Source organism: Callospermophilus lateralis, chromosome 7 (assembly GCF_048772815.1).
Source record: "Callospermophilus lateralis isolate mCalLat2 chromosome 7, mCalLat2.hap1, whole genome shotgun sequence".
Classification (NCBI taxonomy): Eukaryota; Metazoa; Chordata; class Mammalia; order Rodentia; family Sciuridae; genus Callospermophilus; species Callospermophilus lateralis.
The window spans coordinates 64,532,395-64,556,262 of NC_135311.1; the positions used below are offsets into that span (position 1 = coordinate 64,532,395).

Here is a 23,868-nt window from a genome sequence, read left to right on the forward strand (position 1 = left end):
CACAGGTCAATTACATGACTAAGTTATTATACCTAATATAAGTTCAAGTTCAGTAGCCCTTAATTCAGTAAATACACTGGTCACTGAGGATAGGAGAGAAATGCTCCCATTCTGAAGAGATGGTCATCAAAGGAAGATGAAGTGAGGCTGAGTCTAGACAACAAATGATCAAGTAAGTAATATAAAGCAAATATGGAAAAAAGTAAGTTAATTTTTAATTTTACTTTAAAAAATTAAAAAAGGATAATAGGCCAGGTTTGGTGGCCCATACCAGTAATCCCAGTAGCTCAGGAGGGTGAGGCAGGAGAATCACAAGTTCAAAGTTCAGCAAAATTGAGGCTCGAAGCAACTCAGTGAAACCCTGTCTCCAAATAAAATACAAAATAGGGCTGGGGATGTGGCTCAGTAGTCAAGTGCCCCTGAGTTCAATCCTTGGAACCCCCCGCCCCCCAAAAAAGGATAATAAATCATGAGAAAATATCCTATAACTGAAAAATAATCAACTACATTAAGCTCTAAATGTACTAACATGTATAAGTAGGCACTAAAATTCACCTATCACTTTTTTGGTTTCATGAAACAAGTAAAGCATGAGAAGCAGAAAATTGTTTTTTAGATTTCCTTACTAAATAGATACATGACCTGAGTTATTTTCTCTCTTTTATTTTATAATCTTCCCCACATATTTCATTGAGCTCATCCAAAGATCCCAATGAATAATAAATTATCAAGGCTCTTCAAAAAGTGTACCTCTATATAAAATGTTTTCCTGTTGATATCCCAGCTTGTTTTATTCATACATTTTAAGTTGTTTTCGTTTTCCTGTAGTTACACATGATCTAAACCATGAGAAGATCAAATAAGTGCCTTTTATGATGAGGTCTTATAAACCCCAAGTTTACAGCATTAGTTTGGCAGCTTTTACCAAGTCTACAAGGTTATCTTTAGGAAAGTACATTAAAAACAAAGAGCTAGGGGCTGGGGTTGTAGCTCAGTAGAAGCGTGCTTGCCTAGCATGCATAAGGCATTGGGTTCGATTCTCAGAACCACATATAAAAAAATAAAATAAAGGTTCATTAATAACTAAAAAATATTTTTTTAAAAAACAAAGGGCCATTGATTAGAATTCAAGCTAGTACAGTTCAGTAGACCTTAATTCAGAATACGCTGGTCATTGATGATAGGAAAGAAATGCTCGCCTGCTGAAGAGATGGTCATCAAAGGAAGACGAAATGAGGCTGAGTCTAGACAACAAATGATCAGGACCAAAGACCCTCTTCAGTATTGATTTTTTCTGCTCTTCTCCTTTAATACATTGAAATATCTTTACTATTTTGTTCCTCAACTACCATTTTTCCTGCACCATCAGTAATGATTCCTTCTGTATTTGAAGACAAGTTTTGGCTCATAAAATCACCCCCTGATTTACATCAATGGTTTTTAGTATTTAAATCTCAAAACAAAAACTCTGTCTCATCTATGATGAAAGGAGGAATTTTATTATTTTACTATTTTATTGTATCACCGTGATGCAGTGAAGCTTCCTGCTGTATCAAGCCTATTGTGGAAAGGGAGTTTATACATGGAGAAAATACATCTCATTATATACTTCTAAAGGCTAAGTATCATGTCTATTTGATGGGCAATCTCAAAACCAGGAAGATGAAGAAGGCTAATACGTGGTATTTGACAATAATGAGATAAACATAAAACTACTCTTGCATATAGTTCTTAGGAAAAACTGCTATGCAGGCAAAGTTTACCTTTTGCTACTGCTTGTCTCTTTTATTGTTCTTATTCTTCACTTCTCAGTAGTAAGTCTTCTAATTTTCATCATGCATTATTTATTTATACATTTGTTCCCTTTCTGATTTAAAATAAATTTTAAAAATAACTAGATACAACATAAAACTAATACAAAAACCATAACAAAACCTATCAATCATTCACTAAGTATTGTATATGCTGCTAAAGGCTTTCTATAACTTTCCTCTTTTGATCCACAGAGCAACCCTAAGAAGTAGGGACACATCCTTCTTTTTATCACTAGCTGATTTTGAGAGGTTAAGTGAACTGCCAAAAGTCACATCATCTAGGAGGTCAAGGAATCCACAGTACTTTGACTGAATTCCGAGGGCTTAAAATGATGTTTTCCCCAATGGGAAAAGACTTAAAATTTATTCACTTCATTAGTTCATAAGAAATCATTAATGTATTATGTCTTCATATTCTTAGGAAGGACAAAAATACCTAAATTTATTTCTTGGTAAAGTTTTTTCTAACTATAGAAAAATTGACTTTTGCTACATTTAAATTTTATTTATATATTTTATATTTATATTGTTATTTATATTATATAGTTAAAGACATCCTCCATTTTTAGTTCCATCCAAAACCCAGATCTGATTCTCTATTGGTGAGCCAATTTGTATGAAAATGTTTTTGAATTACAACCTTTTTCTCACTGATTAAGCTATATGATCTGTATGCACAAACAACATGTGGTAATATACTAATATTTACTAAGTATTTATGATGAGCCAGACATTGTTTTAAGTAATATATAAATTTATATGAACAAATGCTCAAAACAAATTTATAAAATATGCACTATTAGCACAGGATTTGATAAGCAATTTGCCCAAAGTCACACCCATTATGTGGTAGCAATTTGTGATTGAAAACAAAGAGGCTGTCTTTAGAGACACACTATACTTCACTGTTCCTTTCTCTGTTACTTGGCAGAGCGTTTCTTAAACTGTTCCCAAGAAAATATACTGCAGGTATCAAGATTGGTATAAAATAATTGTTTGAATTAAACTATTTTAATATTTAACATTTCAAATGAATTCCAGTTGGAATTCAATAGAATTCTAGAAGAGTTTAAGTCGAAGCTTAAACACAAAGTGTTTGATTGTGTCAACCCAAATTTGAAAGATTCTAGACACAGCTATAGGATGTGGCTTTTACTTAGAGGATATAGTGAGAAGGATAACCAAAAAAAATGTTATAAAAATATCATTCAAACATTAACATATTTATCCTCTCCTGGTGGATTTCAGGGTGAAGGGAAAAAAGCTATTGAAGTGGAAGTGGAGAAATGACAATGACAGAAGAGAAAGGAAATGGTATGTTGGTAGATTAGGATGAAATCATTTTTTTCTATATCATTATTACTCACATATTTTCTCCTCATGTGATTCCATTTCTTAGATGTTTGTGCTATTTACTCAATGTACATCTATTCTGTAGAAATGGGCAGAGTATGATGAGGAATGGAGCACAAAATGGAAATAGCAGTCTCTGCAAGTTAGAGGTATTATTAGCTATGACAGGCACAAGCAACAGGGAGGCTAAGGTGGAACCAAAAGCCTTTGTAGTGAACCTGGAAAATCAAATGAATCTGTAACTCTGTAGTTACGTCTGTGTAATCTATAATATGAAGCAAGGGATAAAACGTAAGAACTCATCTTGGGTTCCAGTCCAAGCTTTGATGTTTATAATACATATTTATTGCTAGTAACCAAGAAAAGGTCTTCAAACATCCAAGCCTGTGTTTATTCATTTGTAAAACTGGAATTTTAACACTTGCTCTGATTTCCTCATAAGCTTGTTGTGATATTTAAGTGAGATAACAAATAAGCAATATTTCAAAGGTATGAAAGAAATATGCTTAGATTTTAACTTGAAGTTTATAAGACATAGTTATCATCATATCCTAATTTCAACTTTCATAGGAATGTTTACACTGTATTAATAAATACAAAGACTTCAAATTGAAGGTTTTCAAATATAGAAAATTAAGGAATAAATGTAATCAAATATATTTTAATGAGTATTATTCTTTGGTACTCATTGTTCTATAATGTTTATTATTACTTATCATTCAAAGTAAAATAATGTATATAAAAACCATAGTTTTATGGTAATAATTATTTAAACAGATTGACTGGTTATTTTCAATGACAGACAATAAAGAGCCTACTGACATGTATAACATATTTGATAATAAAGAAATTTTTTCAATAGTTATCATATTTAAATGCCAATATTTTATTTCTTCATTAAAAATTCTTCTCTTGAATATAAAGAAAAAAATTTAAATGTACCAAAAGTCAATTTTTTTATAAATAGAAAACACTTCAATTTTTCTATAGATAGAAAAAACTTCAAGAAATAAATTTAGGTATTTTTGTCCTTCCTAAGAATATGAAGACATAATACATTAATGATTTCTTATGAACTAATGAAGTGAATCAATTTTAACTATATTTTCAATTGCCAACTCTTCAAAAACTAGTACAAATATGTTTTCCATTTTCTCTTGATGAAATGTTGTTTACACCATTACTACCAATTTGTGTACACTTTTTATGTCAATTTTTGCCTAAGTTACACTTACTATGCACACTCAATCTTTTATGTTCTAATTATGCATGACTGATGATAGCTGTTTGCCTGTTTGACCATCAACCTAGTTGCTGATGCCAAATGAAAATCATTTAAAGTAGATAAAAAATCGACTCTTTCATTAAGAAGATAGTTTTGTTATCCTTTAATCTTAATTAGTTTTATGGTACTAAAAGTCAATCAGTTTCGGTATTTCCATTTAATCTTAAAATACATCAAACTTCCTCTTTGCATTTTTCTCTAAGGAAAATACTTGAAATGCAAATGCACAATTTAGTTGAACAACTAAGAATTAATTTGATCCTACAGTATATGACAATTTATTATGGAATAATGAGTCAGTGGTTAAGTGTAGTTCAAGCTTTCAAGGATACATGATATAATCATTCAATAAACTATTAAATTTTCCACTAACTACTAATATATACTGAAGACCCTAGAAATCAAAATGTCTTCTCTTTAAAACCAAACTAAGAACTCTATCTCTTCAAACTAAAACATGTAGTATCAAATATACCTTAGAAACTTACAAATATTTGGACAACCTCTAATGAGCTGTCTTTATAATTTTAAATAAATTTTCGTGGACTATAAAAATTATCATCAATGTTAAGACATAATAATCAACAGAATTTTCTAATTCTGAAACTTATTTGATTGGCACTTTCAAATAGAAACTTAATTCTTCTTCCCATGTGTGACAGCCTATTTTACAATATATATGGGAAAAATATTACAATACACACAGTAAGATTAAAGTAATTTTATTTAATCAAATGCAAAAAAGTCTTATTTTCAGCTACCATTACTTTTTTTTTTTGTACTGAGGATTGAACTCAGGAGCCACATCCCCAGTCCTTTTTTCTATTTTATTTAGAGACAGGGTCTCACTGAGTTGCTTAGGGTCTTGTTAACTTGTTGAGGCTGCCTTCAAACTCATGATCCTCCTGCCTCAGAATAGTAACAAAAATTTATATCTTCATAATTTCCCCATATAAATATTATTCACATTGTTTACAACCAAAGCTAGATGACACAGAAAAGTGAAGATATTATCTGGCAGAAATCAACTGATTATTTGTGTCAAATATGAGGAGAATTTTTAAAATGTCCCAGGATAAGTCAGAAACTAAATTCATCAATTTACACATTTGGAAGAAGTGTCATCCATTCCATTGTGAGCAGAAAGATTGAAATAGCTGAGAAATGAAGGGACGAAAGCACAGAAGTGTTATTTCAATGAAGAATCATTTACAGAAGAATTACAAATAGTGTTTGCTTTGTCAGTCGAATAGACCATCATGTGGTAATTATGAAGTCTTCCTTTGCATATTATCACTCCAAGCAAGAAAAAAATATAAAGCAAGTACATTGAGAAAAGTGTAGTATTTTAGAAGAAACAAATTACAATGGCAACAAGGTGTCAATTAGAAGAAATTGTATGAAAGAAAACTCATTATGGATTCAGAATATATCAAAATTGACAATAAAGGTGAAGGAAAATCTATGCATAAAGATATTAATGAGAAGATGGTATGAATCAAAGGATTTCAGATGATTATAAAAACAAACCCTCAAACTAGAAACAATATGAAGGGATGGTCATTGCAGAAGAGAGGTGTTTAAATGACCACTATTCTTCACAGTATCAAAAGTTCCTTTAAAAATAGGTAAACCTGAGAAGTTATTAGGGAGAAGACAGATTATACCTAGTATAAAATGACCTATAATGATTCCTTTAACTTTGTATTACAGGAACTCCATAAATATATATGCTAAAATGAGTTCAAATCTGAAAGACCATGTTTTCTATGCAAAAACTATCACATGAGTTGGAAATATAACTTTTCAAAAAAATGAACAAAATCAGTTTAAGGATCCTAAATTTAATAAAAATTTTCTAAAGAAATCATAATACACAAGGTTGAATTAAGGGTTGCAATAATATACATCAATTAAAATCATGTTATATTACTTTGAAGTCCAATAACAATAGACTGTAAAATTCATAGAAAAAAAACACAAAATGATGGCTGTAGGAATTCAAAGACAGAGCTAGAATTAGCCTAGAAAGGTTAAAAATGTTCTAGGATGATATGAAACAAAAACTGTACATTTATTGGGGAGCACTTTGGATACCTAAAGCAAAACACCATCATGAAATTTACACTTTTCTTTGGTATGCATGTAAAGTCTAGAGCAGGTGAATATATAAAAATGAAATAAAAATATTAATAAATTACATACTATCAGATGGAAACAAGTTTTTACTCAACTCGTATATATACTTGCATGTGTATATATATATACATACATATATACACATATACATACATTCATACATATTCTAATTAGACCATATATTTGCCTAATTATAAACTATATACACTCCTACCAACTAGCAGAAAAAGACAACATGCCTAATATGCTTGATTTTATTCATTTCTAGCAATTAAAAAAGACTGACAGGCTTAATGAAACAGGAGTAAAAGCATCTTTCATAGGTTCCTGCATTTTTTTTTTCAACTAAGAGCATTTATCCTCTCTCTTAAACAAATGTACAGTTGCAAGGGAGCACATATGTAGGCTACCTATTTCCAACAACCTCAAACAAGTAGAGCACCTCAGGAGGCCAAGATAAAACAGCAAAGAAACAAAAACCTATTTTCCAACCCCATAGTTTTTTTTTTTCAATTCATCCTGCTATATTTTCTTTAATTAAGTACAAAGACCTCTACTCTCTAGGCATAGCACCTATTGACCATTTATTTCACCCACTGCTCTGTTTGGCAGCCAGTCTCTTGTCTCTCTCTTCAGCAATGGTGAGTCAGATTCCTTTTCCTCGGGGAAGAGAAATCCATGGTTTGTTGCCTTTGTCAATAACAAAAATGTTGGAGAGCCGGGTGGCAAAGCTGTTGCCATTGGCATCTTTCACATGAACCAAGTCAAAAGAGCCAAGATGTCTCTCTCTGTTGGTAATCACACCAATTCTTCCCAAGTTAGCACCTCCGGTCACAATACACAGGTTACCAGTGTCAAACTTGATGAAGTCAGTAATCTTGCCAGTCTCCAAATCAATCTGAATGGTATCATTCACCTTGATTAGGGGATCAGGGTATCGAATGGTTCGAGCATCATGAGTCACCAGATGAGGGATTCCTTTTGTGCCCACAAATATCTTTCTCACTTTGCACAACTTGTACTTGGCTTCCTCAGGTGTAATGCGATGAACAGAAAAACGACCCTTGGTGTCATAGATCAAACGGAAATTCTCTCCAGTCTTATCAATGCTGATGACATCCATAAAACCGGCGGGGTAGGTTATATCGGTTCGGACTTTCCCATCAATCTTGATGAAGCACTGCATGCAAATCTTTTTTACTTCATCTCCTGTCAGGGCATACTTAAGTCTGTTCCTTAGAAAAATGATGAGAGGAAGACATTCTCTCAGCTTGTGGGGACCAGTGGATGGATGAGGAGCAAACACACCAGTCAATTTATCCAGCATCCAATGCTTTGGAGCTGCTACCCGCTTCAGATGCTTCTTGGGACCACGAGCCATGGCTGCTCTAGGCACCGAAAGAGCCCTATAGTTTTTCTTTTTCTCTTCTTTTTGGCACCAGGGATTGAACCCAGGGGCAATTACCCACCGACCCACATCCCCAGCCCTTTTTTATATTTCATATTTTATTTAGAGACAGGGTCTCATTAAATTGCTTAGGGCCTAAAAGGCCAAGGCTGGATTTGCACCCACCATCCTCCTGCCTCAGCCTCCCCAACCCGTGGGATTATAAAAATGTGCCACTGAGCCCAACTCAACCCAACCCTACAGTTTCTCTAACACCCATTCATTTATTCTCAGAATTTAATTAAATTCCTGGGAAATGCACTGTTTTAGACAGCCTCACACTGCCTACATTCAAGACTTAAGCCCTCAGGTTTTTTATTGTCGTTTTTGAGGTTTGTTTTGTTTTGTTTTCTTTGTAAATTTTGAGGCAGGGTCACACAAATTGCTTAGGACCTCACTAAGTTACTGAGGCTGGCCTCAAATTTATGATCCTCCTGTCTCAGCCTTCTGAGTCACTAGGATTACAGGCATGGGCCACTGCACCAAGCCTAAGCTTCACTTTCTTTAGATGAAGTTTGCCAGCAACTATAGCATGTTAGGAGACTATTGGCAAGAGTCTTCTTTCCCTCTCCTTTTTCACTACCTGTGGGAGACTATCATTGATGCTCACAGATGGCACCCATCAGTGGGAAGTCTGAAACTGCTCTTAGGAGACCCGGAGAGTTTAGGAAGTTCAAGTATAGCTGGTCACAGTGGTGCACATTTGGAATCCCAGTAGCTCAGGAGGCTGAGGCAGGAGGATCACAGGTTCAGCAACTTACTGAGGCCTTGAGCAACTCACCAAGACCCTGTCTCTAAATAAAATATAAAAGGGGCTGGGGATATGGCTCAGTGGTTACATGCTCCTGGGTTCAATCCCTGCTGCCACTGCTTTGGACTCTATCAGTGAACGCCATCGCTGCCAGTCAGTGGAAAATGGCTGGTCTATTCATCTTCTAGACCCCATTTGCTTCTTGTCCCAGGTTAGGCGCCCTAGTCACCTTCCCTGACCTGTGCAGTGGGAAGGGGCGCGGGTGTAGACAGCACAGGAGAGCTCGTCCTACCTGGGTTCAGCAGCCGCGGGTGCAGGCTGCATTTTTTGATCTTTCTTTCTATTATGGGAAATAATGGTACTCGACACTCTCGGCTGCCTAGCCCTCTTCAAAGGAGTAAATCAAGGTGGTTCAACTGTTCAGAGTTATATCAGAATTAACATTCAAATGATTAAACTGGGGATTTGGAATACTATAGTGAGCAACCAATGCTTGTCCCTTCTGTTAAGGATTACAATATACAAAAGATCTAAAAATGTAGTCACTTTTAAAAATGAACACAGGCTTTGGAGACACACAGGCCAAGGACCAAGTCCTGACATGCATTTACTCCCCCTAATGAAGTTCAGAAAGGTACTTCTATGATTTTTCCTCCACTGTTAGAGTAGAAAAATTAGATGTTGTTGCAAGGAAATGTTGAAGTAGCGAATATGTATTACTAACTATATATTATGTTCACTAGCTGTTTTTTTTCTCTGTGTTATCAGTAGCTTGTAATCAATAGAGATGATTTTTTTTTTTTTTTGGATGAGAGGTTTTTCTTTGGGGAAATACATAGTTTTAAGAATTCACTCTTTCTTACCTAGTATATGCTGATGACCATCTAATTCAATGTGTAAACTACTTAGTCTCATTTAAACCAATTTCATATTTTTCCTCAATATATAACATATATTCTTGATTTTTATCGCTGTAGACACAAAAGTAGCTAAAGTGAAGTTAGTGTTCAATAAATGTTTAATAACTAACTAAATAACAAATTTACCAATTATGCCAATTTTTCTTAATAAAAGTAAAAGATAATGGATAAGGCACTGAACTTGGTATAGGAAGACCTGGATTGGAAATCTGATTGGAATTCTGATATACTCATTTCCTATTCTACCTGAAGCAGGTTATATCACCTTTCCAAGCCTAAGTGGTTATAAAACTTGGAAATCAATACTTCATAACATACTATTGCAAAATTGTGTCATATAGATATTCAAAGAGTACCAGATGGATCTAAGTCAAGATGTTGATGCCTCCACCATTATGTATATAAAACATTCTGCTATGCATTTTTAAAATATGCAGAATTAGAGCAAGCATTCATACATAATTTCTGAGCTTGTACTAAGCATATTGTTTTGGCTAAAATGGCAAGAAAGAAAGATCTTGCCTGTAAATCCTCCCTCTGATATGTACTACTTTCAGTTTAACCTACAGATGATCTAAGGAATCATAGGATGTTCCTAATCCAGGATAATTATTTGCTACCCTACACAGAGTCCAGAGTTAGCTATTTTTTAAAAATTTCTAATTTTCTTATCTACTATTCCAATATTATCACCAGTTATAAAATCTTCTTTGAAACTTTCACAAATGTTAATCTTTACCCTCTGACTCCTTCACTGAATTGCATCATACTTTCTAATCTCTTATTTGTTCTTTTCTGAGTCTTTTTGTTTCACCTTTATGCTTTTTACATTTCATGTGACCACCAAGTTACTGTCCTCTCTTAATACTGGCAAGAAATCAAATCACCATCAGTCTGCTGAGCATAAAGTTTATGGTTCCATTGCATTTTCATGCCTTGATTCTGCACTCTAATAGCTAACATTTCATAGGTGTATTTCAATTTCTATTTTGAGTCATTTCATTTTTATTGGGTTAAAAACAACAAAAGCAAGTATATGTATCAAATATAATCTTTAAAATGTAAAATATATATTTGGTGAATATTTTACAGAGGGACACAAATAATTGGTACACTGAGTTAAATGGGACCAAAATATACTCACATTAGTAGGTAAGATGTATCAATAAACTTCAGATTGAGATTAGAAGAGAAGCAGCCCAAAATTGTTGGCTGATATAAATTTAGTATTTACTATGCATTATATACTGATAGTCTTTCATAGGCAATATTTCATATAATGCTCATAGTTCTACTGAGATAAGGCATTTGTTCAAGGTCAGAAATCCAGTTAAATAAGGAAGCAGGTGTGCAAAATCTGGTCACTGCTATTCTGCACACGTCAAAGGATGACCAATTTCAGTAAAACTAAGCAATAACAAGTGAAAAACTGTGCATAAGAAAAAGCAAATCTTCATATCTCTTAACTCTTTATATCTATTATCTCATATTACTCATGTATGAGCAAAAATATTGATCAATGATAAAGAAGCTTCCCATTATTTGAAGATTTATATAAAAATTTCCTTTTGTGAACATATTGCAAAACATATCCCCTGACCTCAATGCAGGCCAATATATAAAATTATCATAAATGAACGCTAAATTGAAATGAAGATATATACCTGAGTGAAAGACACAATTTCAGAGTTGCAATTTATACAGTGTACCTCATTTCATCATAGGAAGGACACAGGCTTAGGATAATGTCCATTATTTAATTAATTATATTAAATAAACAAATGTTCTCTTATTATACTTGCATATAGCACAATTTATGGGCTTAATTCTATGCTATTCCTAATATTTAAACTTTTAAATATTTTTATAAGTCACTCATACAGTATAACATTTCCTCTCTCCTTCCATTTCTTCGTTCTGCTTTCTGAGTTTCAGTAGTCATAATGGGCCAAACACTATGGGAGGCAGCAGAATTGTCATTTTCTATTCAACTGATCAATTACCCAAGATATTAATTTAAAAAAAAAGATTACATGTGAATCAAATATATCTAAATATGTTCTCCTGGAAGAAATATTCTGTCTAGAAGATTAGGAAAACTTTATGATTCCTTTGATTTATTCTTTTAATATCCCTGTACCATAGGATGTGATATTATTGGAGGGAATATACAATGTCTTATTATACCTTTTACATTTACTCTATCTCTTAAATCCATTTATTATACATAAATTTAATTAAGTTGCATGAGGGGAAAGGGTTTTCTGAAGACAAGAGAACATACATTTTCCATGACCCTTTAAGTAATCCAGAACCATTAAAAGTTTTATGGGAGTAGCTTCAGCTTTAAAAAAAAATAAAAAAAAATACAAAACAGAACAAAAATCCAATAATGCAGCATGAGCATAGGCACTGGACCTATGTCCAAATGACTTAGTGAACTTCAGTAAAGAACAGTTTAGCTCTGAACTAAAATTGGTTGTACACATCTTCTATACATCGAGCAAATTACTAGCTATTTGGAAACTACAATATATTGGCTTCTAGTCAGAAGACAAACACTTAATGTGGGCAACATTGCCAAATTCCTCTTTCCTCTATTCCACTTTTCTTAGAGAATGTGATTAAGTGACCAGTTTCCATGCCAGCTAGATGCTTAAGAGCATCAAAGGTCCTCTGTCAGGACTCAGAACTTGATATGGCTCAGAAACCACTATGCTAATAGATAACCTCCTCAACATTATAAATCAAAACCTCATGGCCACATTAAAATTCTTTAAGCTAGTATCAATACCCTGTGGTTTATAAAGTACTGTTAGCCAATCTCTGGAGAATGGTTGAGGTTGGAATAACACAAAATTCTGCTCTGGTTTGGGTGTGTAGCTACTTTTCATAATTCAGAGTTATTCATCTGTAGCAACAGCCAATTCTTTCTACCTTCATTATCTTCACTGGTTTCATTTTAATTGAAGCTTTAAGAGAAAGGAAGAGGAGGTTTCATGCATTGAGGTAGAAACACAGAAATTATTAGGAGGTCACAACAGACATTTCACTATTTTGAACTGTTTCTATTACCTGATGATTATAATTGCAAAGAGCAAAAGCCCTCCTATATAATTTAAAATCTTGGATTTTGAAATTATATCAACATCTCAAAATCTGCAACTGGACCACTATGTTTTTTTTTAGTTCTTTTTTTTATTGATTGTTCAAAACATTACAAAGCTCTTGACATATCATATTTCATACATTAGATTCAAGTGCAACCAATGTGATTCTGCAATCTGTAATTGGGGTAAAATGGGAGTTCATGGACCACTATGTTTTAAAGTTCTGTTGAAGTCCCTGTAAGAAACATCTCAAGTCTTAGCAGCACATACACGCAGGCACACATAAATACAAACAAAGTAAAAGGTTAATCAAACAATATTTTCCTTTATTATATGCAATGTTTTTTATTTTACATTCTAGTACATTTTATTTTTCAAATACTGTTGATATTCAGCATATTTTCTTCAGGACCCTCTAACATACTGTTTCTTGCAATCTAAAGGCACTGTATTTTTTTAATGTCTATGTCTTGATCTTCTAAGACTTTTGCAGGAATTACTCAAGAAACTTTTGGTATACAGATATAATTTAAAAATTTCTCCATAAACATGAAGCTCCAATTAAGTATTAATGGTATTATAATTATTAAAATGTGAAACAACAAGGAACAAATTGTTTTATTCCTCTCCTTATACTTCCATTGATTCTCTAATTAAAAAAAAAATAGCAGGCATTGTCTTCCTGTGTTCAAGATATTATGCTAAGGCCCTAGATACAAAAGAGTCATGATACTTAAAAATGAAAATATTTTTTTCTAATCAAAATATAGCAAAGGACAGGAAGTATATTTTATTAGCAAAACATCCCAAACTACGAATTTCTTCAGAATCTTATTAATTATAGCACTTTTCATCCCGAAATAACTATAGTATGGAAATATAATTTGATAATTATTATGCCTATGCCGAAAATTCCTAATTCTTACTTTGTGGTAGTATAGAAAGTCCTTGTTTTCACGAGTTAATTTGAAACATTTTTGATGATGTCTACATGGACATGTAAGATGATGTCTATATGGATAGGTAAGATGATGTTTGTAGGAAAAAAAAAAGAGCAATAATTTTTAATTTCTATATATCTAAGTATATATACTAAAGGAAAAATGTCAATGATGAACTTTAATGGATCACCAAAGCTTTGAGAGATGGAATGGCAGACATCAAGAATTTAATTTTCCTCCTAATTCAGAAATCTTTTCTAAAGTATCTCTGAAAGTCATTTAATCAATGATGATTTTAAATTAACATTTTCCTAAAAAATTATGGAGAAATGTACCAAAAGTAGGATTTGATAGTAATTGCTTATATTGAAACCAGACAGCAACTTGAAAAACAGTTGTCTTTCACAAAGTGTTCTACAGAAGTGGATGGAAGGTCACTGGTCACTATACCCTCTAGTCCTTCATTAAGGGGGAGAATTAAAAAAACACTCTTAAGTAATTCCTGCAACAATAATCACTTTTGAAACTTCTCATAGCTCTTCATGTAAGTCATATCATGTAATGTCTACAATGTCTTAATTTCTGTCATTCTGAAGGAAGATATGATGAAAGATCTTATTTCTAACTAGAGAATTCTATAGTTTGAGAGACTAGAGCCTACAACAGTCAAATAATTGAATCAAGAGCATTGCTAAGATCATATACCTTATAAGAAACAAGAAACTTTGATTAGCTTCTCAGGTGTTAAACTAAATAAAAGAAAAACTTTGAATTCCTTTTGATCCTCATGGCAATACTACAGGAATTGTCTTAGCATTCTGATCTCATATCCACAAGCAGGTTGTAGTCCCAGTTATCTTTTTGATTTTGTCAAAAGCAATAATAGAGCCCTATTAAATTTTATCAATATAGATTCACTAACTCAATTTTCCATCCAAAAAATTATCTTTTTCTACTGAATTTGCTCAATTTTATGTTAAATATTTATATATTTGGCTTATTATTCTCACCATAATCTGGGTATGGGGAAAAACAAACCCACAATGTATCCATCTTTCTTCTTTGTAATAAACCCTGATGTTATTGTTCAACTTCTATGCATCTCTTCTTAAATAAGTATTACATCCATCCCCAACAAGCAACATTTGTATTACCAGGGGGAAGTAGTCATTCAATCAAACATAACTAAAATCACTGAAACTATTATTTTTCACTATGTATCAGTCATTGCTCTGCAAGAAACATTTAAACCATTCAGTATATTTAAAACAAAGGCAATTTAATACAGGGAATTTATTACAAAGGGGATAGAATTTTTGAGAACCAAACAGATTGGTGAGATAACACAGTGTGTAGTAACAGCAGGAAGCCACAAGTACTCCTAAATTGAAGGAATAAAAGGATAAGGCAGTAAACACAAGTCCAAGAGCTAGCTATCAGTTGGAAGCTAGCACAAAAGGCTTCTAGTGGGAGCTGGATATGGTCCTGGACACTGCCTAAAACAGTGAAAGAGAGGAAAGGGGAAATACCCTAGATTTTTCACTTTATAATGCTCTCCCTCCTTCCCAAAATAATTTCCATTAACCAGTCAAAAACAGAACACAGCTGACATGGAAGCCTGGGAAACACATCCTGAGGTGCTAGCTCCATCTCCTATTCCCGGACACTTAGAACAGCCGAATGATAAAGGATACACCAGTACAAAAGGCCCACAACTGGCTGACACATACCATGATATGACCAATTTCCTAAATTCTTTAGAAGTCAAGTGTTACAGAATTAACTTATTTCATGAAGCAGTTCAATTACAAAACCAATCTATTCAAAATAAGTAGTATATTAACATGTTTTGGTGCAAAGATTTATATAACAAAATGAACTTTTCAATGATTGTGAATTAAGAAAAAAAAATTGAACTATGTGCATGATGCATGTCTGTAATCCCAGAGGCTTGGGAGGCTGAGGCAGGAAGACCGTAAGTTCAAAGCCAGCCTCAACAACTTAGTGAGGTCCTAAGCAACTTAGTGAACCCTGTCTCTAAATAAAAAATAAAAGAGGGCTGAGGATATGGCTTAGTTGTTAAGCACCCTTGGGCTCAATTTCTGGTATCAAAAATGAATAAATAAATTTAAAAGGGTCTAAATATCCAATGGCAAATATAAATTTATCTAGAAAGGTTAAAAATATTATGTTGTTACTTAATTAATAAAGGCTGTATATTAATATACTTGGCAATACATCATACTATAGAATAGTTCTGAAAAACCACTATGCCACATTAAAAAGTTTACTTGGAATATGCAAAGTATCCACGTGTAGGAACAACTCAACAATGAAATACTTTCTAATGATATTCCCCAAGTACAGCATAATGCATTTTTACTGCAATAAGTAATTCTGCATTTTTATACATAAATCATTTAAGTTACTATAGCCAATAGTATGCATTCAAACCAATAATAATTAATACAGTTTAGACTTTTGGCAAAATGTATTGATCAAACATGCTGAGAAATAATAAATAATTGTCATATCCATTTAGAAATATACTTGAAAAAGTTTTGTATATTCCAATGAAAATGTTTCCTAGAACTGTGTTCTAGGCTGTAAGCAAAATGCTTCCACTTATTACAATATCATAGTAGGATATCATACAATTTCCATTCAAATTCAGTGCATTAAAATGACAGAGTTGTGTTCAGTTTTGCTAAAGTAAAAGAAGATATCACATTTAAGTAAAGAATCTCTCTTCCTTCCTTTGATTAAAGCATGACAAGCACATAATAGGATATTTTGAATTCCTATCAGGAAGATGGCTAAAAATGCACAAAATTCATACAGAAGGGTTTGAATGAGAAACATATTGAAAAATTTAGCTTAAAAATGACATGTAATTAAAAAATCTGCAGGCACAAGGAGGATATAAATGAGGATGTTCACAGTGTTGTTTCCAAAGAATGTTAACCATTTTCAACTTGTTTATACAACAGTATATGTTAATAGGGTAAGAATAAAGCAACTGATTGACAGTACAGTAATGTCAACATTCTATGTAACAAAAAAGTCATCTAAAATTTACGTACTTTTCCAAAGTAATGTTTGCCCCACTCCTCAGTTCTACACACTCTGGTTCCTAAAATAGAACCAATGTGGTTCTACCATCTTCTGTTCTCTGCTGTCATCCACTGACAAAGTAACTCATATCTTCTATGCAGTATAAATGCAACATGAAAACTATAAAAAAGTTGATGTGTCCACACAAAGCTTAACAAGTTTTGTTATAAATAAAATACTACATGTATTACATGAGGTAGTGATCAAAGTCAATATTTAATTGGTTAATGGAAATGCTCTGTTTATATAAAATTAATGTCCTAATTTAGACTCTCATGAATTTACTTAAATCGAAAGTTTAGGCAAGGAAAGTATATATTATTATATTGAGTATATTCACCATGAAATATTTTATCAAGAAGGTCCAAATAGTTCAAGAGAATTCTTCAGAGATTTAGCAATGAAAAATATTATTGACTAACCTTAAAGGACAAAGTTAAAATAATAAAGATGTTGAAATTTTTAAATGGAATTTCACTATAAATTCTCTATTCAAATTTAACAGATTATATTATTTGCATGATAAAGTTAGTAGATCACAGAATGAATTTCCTTTGAGTTGTAGCTCCACTTAAGGAAAGTTTTGTTTTTCCTGATTCTCTTCTTAAAAACAGACATTCTGGCACTTAGAAGATGAAAATGTATCATTTGACCTTTAAACTTCTCTTTCATTAATGTAACCACAAGCAACAGAGTCACTGACTGGCAGGCTTGCACTTTAAGGCCTTTACCACTTAAAGTTATTTGATAACTGTTATGCCACCATTTGTTTTTTATTAGACACTTTGGGGAACATGCTACAATAAAAACAATATATTGCATAAACCTTGATAAATAACATCTTGTAATTCAGTTAAATATTCTCTTACACTGGATTCATCTACTTTGATGAGAAGGGGGTGTATATTTAGAGGGTAGATTTTTGGTTTGCTTTCTAATGAGTTACAGGTTAATGCCAAATATGATGCTGAGCATACCAGTAAAAAAAAAAAAATCAGACTATAACTCTGTAAGTTTATTCCTGATGAAAAATATGGCACTTAAGTTGCCCACACTATATGAGTCCTTAGGCCATACATGTTTTGGTCTTGAACAAAGACAATACCAAATGCAAAAGTCAAGAAAAATATCTGATATTACTTAAAGTTGTTTTAATAGAGATAAAATTTGTTGTAAATAAATAGGTTTAATTATTTTTAAACCTTTGGGCAATGTAAAAAATTGAACAATTGGATACATCCTAGATAAATTAATATGAACAAATTGCTTTGAGTAGAAGGTAATGCAGATAAGATTTCTGTTTCACATTACAAAAAATGATTGTTCATCAAAAAAGTAAAATATAATTGGTTCAAAACATCATTGAGACAGAGATTCTATTTGCTTTAAAAAGTTTTAAAAGTCAAAATTTTCCTAAAGATATTACAAAACTCAGGATAGAGCATATAAATGGATGAGGTACACTGCTCAGAAAGTAAACAAGGACTGCACCAAACCAACAACATTGGAAAGATATTGTCCCCACATGTCAGGAAAGCTTCACTGTTGGAAGTAATGAGTTCTCCTGGAAGCAGAATGTGGCTCCAGCTATTGTAATTAACCATAGTATCTAATGGATTGTTCATTAGGAAAAAAAAAAAATGCCAAGTAATATGGTGAAAAGATAAGCCATCTACCAAATCCCTTAGGTTGAAAATGGTACTGCTTTCCACACATAAGCAATATGCCACTACAGACATACATATTGCAGCTCCCATGATATGTGTTTTCAGCCCCTGAAGATAGTATTTTGTCTTTATCACTGTTATTCAAACTTCTAAAAGAAACAATATAAAAAGTAATTATGTGTTTAAATTATATTCTCTATGTGACAATGTTATGACCAACAATGAAGTTATTTTACTATGTGCAATTTGAAAACTTGTTACTTTTGTATATACAACAGTATTCATAACAAAGATAACATATTGTTAAAACATAAATTAGTGTATATTAGAAATTATAATAGCACTCTGCAAATTGGGATTCATGTTTCAAGATGTATAAGCCATATACCACACCTACATCATTAAATTTAAAATATGTTGCATGATTCAAACAGAAATATATACCAATTTCTTTCACTTCTCACAAGCCATGTATCCTGAATTTGTGTAACCTACACTTATAAGCCAACTACCACCCAGTGGAGAGAAAGAATATCTTTCAGGAAGATTTGAAGTATATGTCAGGTGGGGGTGTCAGGGGAGAAGGGAGGGCAATGGGAAATGAAGGAATAGAGCATTTAGCCTTGTTTAGATTCAGGCACTACTGATCATAAATTTGTATTTTCACAGGAAAGGAAATGTTTCCAGAAGCTCATTCTGTAATGTTGCTTAGGGATAAAACCAGGCTAGGATGTTCATTAATGACAAACCATTTCAACATTTAAGCTCAGAGAAACGAGAAGAAGGGATTGGGGGAGAAGTAAAATTGAAGATCAGAAGGAGGGAGAAAGGTTGGAAGAAGAGGTGGCAGCAGGTTGGGGAGGGTTAGAAGGCAGGAGGGGGTCGGGGGAGATAGTGTGTACACACGTATGAGTGACAGTGTGTGGAGCAGAGGAGTGTATGTGTTTTAAACAGCAAGAATCTGAATGTGAGAGGGGTCGGTAGAGTACAGAAGTGCCCATGTGTGCTAGGGTATGAAAGAGCATGTGAAGGAGTGCATTTATAAAACTAAGATTTATGAGGGTGAGAAATGGTACTTAGGGGGAAAGCGGGAACATGCATGTGGGTGTGACATGGGTGGGGAAGAGCACGGGGAGAAGGATGTGGGAAATGGGAATCAAGGAGGGAAGACAAGGCACAGAGTGAGGACACTAATAAGAATGAAAAATTAAGGGAAAGGGAAGGGTGAAGAAAGGAGGGGATAGGGTTAAACAAGTGGATAAGAAATAAAAGTGGAGGAGATTAAAAGGGGAGGAAACAGAAAAATAGAAAACGGATGAAAGAAGGCAATCGAGAGCAAAGAGTAAGACGGAGGTGGAGAAAATGGTAAAAGAGAGGAAGGAAAAAAGAGAGGGGAGAAACCGGAAGAAAGAAAGAAAGCTAAAGAGGGAGAAAAATTGAGCCTGAGTGTCCAAGTGACAGGGAAAAATAAATGGAGCAGAGAGCCAGCACTTTGACAAAGTCGCTTAGGCTAGAGTAAAATAGAAACAAACCTGATAAACTTGTCAGACTCTCGGAGAGTACCCCATGACAGTAAAACAGAGACCTTGTGAATTGAGTTTCAAAGTGGCACCTGCTCCTCCTTCCAAACCTGACACTTCACTCAACCCCGGGCTACTTGGATTCCCAGCAAAGTGCTTTAGCATCCTAAGTCTAGCTTACTACCTGCCCCCGCAAAAAAACAGGCTTGGATTCTGGGAAGAATCAGCACCGGGATTTCTTGAGATGTGGTCTTTTGATTAGTGAGCACCCCCAGTATTACTGTTCAGTTTAAAAGAAGGTAAAGAAGGTGGAAAGAGAGAGAGAGAGAGAGAGAGAGAGAGAGAGAGAGAGAGAGAGAGAGAGAGAGAGAGAGAGAGAGAGAGAGAAGTACGAAAAGAAAGCTGTTCTTCCTACCTAAGCACCGCCGTGTCCCCTTTTCTGACCATCATGTTGTCCACGGTCGCCCAGGGGAAGTCCACACTCTGTCCAGCGGGGAGGCAGGAGGGTAGCAGGCAGCACAGGCTAAGGAGCACCGCCGCCAGCCGCTGGTTCGAGCAACAAGCACCCTGCACCAACAGCATCTTGTCCATCCTTGCTAGGGCTACTCACTCTCCAGCAGCTTTCAGCTCGCACTCCCCCACCCCCTGGTGCTGGCGAGTCTTCCCTGGAACCAAGCGGCGCGCCACAGATTTTTTTTTTTTGACAGTATTCTGTTAAGGATTTTTGCAATGCTTTTCATCAGGGATATTCTCCTATGATTCTCTTTTCTTATAGTGTTGTTTTCTGGTTTTGGTATGATGGTAATGTTGGCCTGGTAAAATAACTTTGAAAGAATTCTTACCTCTTCAGATTTTTGGAAGAATGTGAGAAAAATGGGTGTTCTTCAAATGATTGGTAGGATGTTACCATGAAGCCTTATGGATCTGCACTTTTCTTTGTTAGGAGGTATTTGATTACACTGCTTCAGTTTCCTTAATCATTTATACGTTTTTCAGATTGTTTCTTCATGATTCAGGCTTACATGTTTCCAGTAATTTATTCATTCTTTCTTGGTTAACTATTTTGTTGGCCTATGAATGTTCATAATAATTTCTTATGATTATTTGATAGTCATTCTGCATATATATATATATATATATATATATATATATATATATAATTTATTAGTAATTCATCTTTTGGTCTGTGTGTCATAATAATCTCTTATGATTCTTTTATAGTCATTCTGCATATATATATATATATATATATATATATATATATATATATAATTTATTAGTAATTCATCTTTTGGACTGTGTGTATAGATTGTATTAGTCTCTTTCATAATATTAAAACAAAATACCTTAAGCAGCATACTTTTATAAAGAAATGGGGTTTATTTAGCTCATAGTTTTGGAGAGTCTAAGAGCAGAGTGCTTAAAATTATCAAGGTCTCCTTGGTCAAATGGCTATGTGCAGAAGACATCACATCATGCAGTAGGAAGCCAGAGAGATTAAGAGATAAGCTTGCCCTTTGTATGACAACCAACTGTCTGGAACTAAGTGGCATCTTCTAGGAACTACATTAATCCCTTCCCAAGGTGATCCTCCTTGCAACCTGAATTCATTATTAGTCTTTCTCCTAGGCCCTGCCTCCAAGAATCCACCACCTCTCAATATCACCACACTAGAAACCACGTTTTGACCTTCAGTTCTTTGAAGACACAGTCAAACTTTATCCAAACCACAGGATTTATGTGTCAGTGTTCTATGTATACATATGTATTTTGTTTCTTTTTCTATCTCACTGTTTTCTTAAATTCTCAGAGCACATTGCTTGTGAAAACAATTAATCTTTGTCATTGTAATGGACTTTACTTTTATGGAAAACACTAGATTCAGAGAACATTGGAGAATATCATACAGTCTCTTTCATATTAACACTTTACATAGCATGGTACATTTGTTACAATTAATGAACCATTATTGACATGTTGTTGTTCACTAAAGCTCACACATTATTAATATTTTCTTAGATTTTATCTAATGTTCTCTTCTTGTTCCAAGATCCTATTATCATTAGTTACACCTTCTCTTTAGTCTCCTCTTAGCTATGACAGTTTTTCATATTTTCCCTGAGCTGACCAGTTTTGAGAAGTATTGTTCATCCAGTATTTTGGAGTATTATCTGATATCTTTATAATGGTTAGAATAGGATTATGGCTCTTTGGGGAAAAAGATCTCAGAATAGAGTGCCATTTCTATCATACAATGCAGAGGGTATGCACCAGTTCACAAAATATCCACAAAAAATTTCTACAAAAACCCAATGTTGGATAGGACTTCCTATTTCTTGTGAGGGCTAAGTTACTCTGTCATGCAAAAAGCAAGTTTGGATGCAGACTTGATGATGTCGGTACAGCTTTTGTTGTAAAACCTCTGACTTATCTAAAAATAAATGGGACAAAAAACATTTTCTGTGAACTTAAGAAAAAAAATACTTTTATATAGACTCCTACAAAAATGCAAACCTAGGGCTGGGGATATAGCTCAGTGGTAGAGTGTTTGCCTTGCAGGTGTGAGGCCCTGGGTTTGATCCTCAGCACCATATAAAAATACATAAACAAATACTATGTCCATCTACTACTAATTAAATACACACACACACACACACACACACACACCTTCAAGCACCCACCCCTTGGGTATAAAGTTCCAAGAATTTCCAGACTCTAGATCCAGAGAATTTTATGTGATAATCCCTCTAGATCCTATAGCCAATAAAGCTGCTTCCTGAAAATTCCACAAGTGTCTAGCCTCTTCTGTCGTACATCAACTTCATCAGTCAAGGTTTTTTTCTATTGTGATTTTTGAGAGCTCCCTTACTTTTGCAAGTATGTATTGGTATACATAAATATTTCTATATGTAGCCATCTGTATGTATGGTAAGCTAAACATGAATTCATACTAATATCCCCAACTCTAATTTATTAACACATGAATCACCCTAGCTTTTCACCTTGCTTAATAGTAAATTCTCTTTTTAAATGTCAGCATTTTTTTCTTCTACCACTTTGATGAGGTATTTTTTGTTTGTTTGTTCTTTTCACTTGAAATACTTGAGAATTTTTCCATCAACATTTGCTCTCATTGCTAAGATTCATAGTTCCCTTAAATTGACTCAAAATTGCACATGTTAATGTTCAGTTTTTGTACTGCAATGTTCTATGTATTAAGCAATGTACAATGTCATGCATCTATCATTAAAATGTCACATGTAAGTGAAAAACCAGCCTCTATCTCAGAACAAAGCCTGTCCAAGGAAGGTCATGACCTTAGTCCTTGGAAAAACCCACAGAGCACTCCTAAGCACATTCCCACCCTGCTAAGTTGTTTAGCTACAAATAACAGGAGAGATCTGCTGCGCCAGGTGTCCCTGACTCAGTCAGGCTAGGTGGGGATCCATAGCAGCCCCCTAGCAGCCACCAATCAGCATGAGACAGGGAAATACCTGGGATGCCAGTGGTTTATGGTGGTTGATAACAACTTGGGAAACCATGTAGTTCAGCATGTACACCCCTCTTGGCTTAAACCAATCAGTTCAAATGAATACCCCTTTTGTACTGACCAATCACCCCTACCCAACTTGTTCCCGTCAGTGAATGTGCTAATCATGTTTTAGAGTTGTTATTTGATTTTCCCGAGGTGTGTAATGATTTGCTATGATGTATGTGAAGTCCCTGCCCTCTCCAAAGAATGTATAAAACTGATGCAAACCCTGGGCTCGGGGCCTCTCAGCGTCACCAGTTGCTGTGTGTGCGTGC

At 34.0% G+C, this 23,868-nt stretch overlaps 1 protein-coding gene across 1 annotated transcript; it reads right to left on the bottom strand.

Annotated features, from left to right (window-relative positions):
* Window positions 1-7,177: 7,177 nt before the first annotated feature.
* On the bottom strand, window positions 7,178-7,981 carry LOC143403747 (small ribosomal subunit protein eS4, X isoform-like). The gene has a single exon (XM_076861915.2). The coding sequence runs from the start codon at window positions 7,970-7,972 to the stop codon at window positions 7,238-7,240; it is 735 nt and encodes a 244-aa protein (XP_076718030.1). The 5' UTR covers window positions 7,973-7,981; the 3' UTR covers window positions 7,178-7,237.
* Between the last annotated feature and the right edge of the window lie 15,887 nt (window positions 7,982-23,868).

What these genes read in the sequence shown, in the direction of transcription:
- LOC143403747 (XM_076861915.2), bottom strand. Translation starts at nt 7,972, where the DNA reads ATGGCTCGTGGTCCCAAGAAGCATCTGAAGCGGGTAGCAGCTCCAAAG.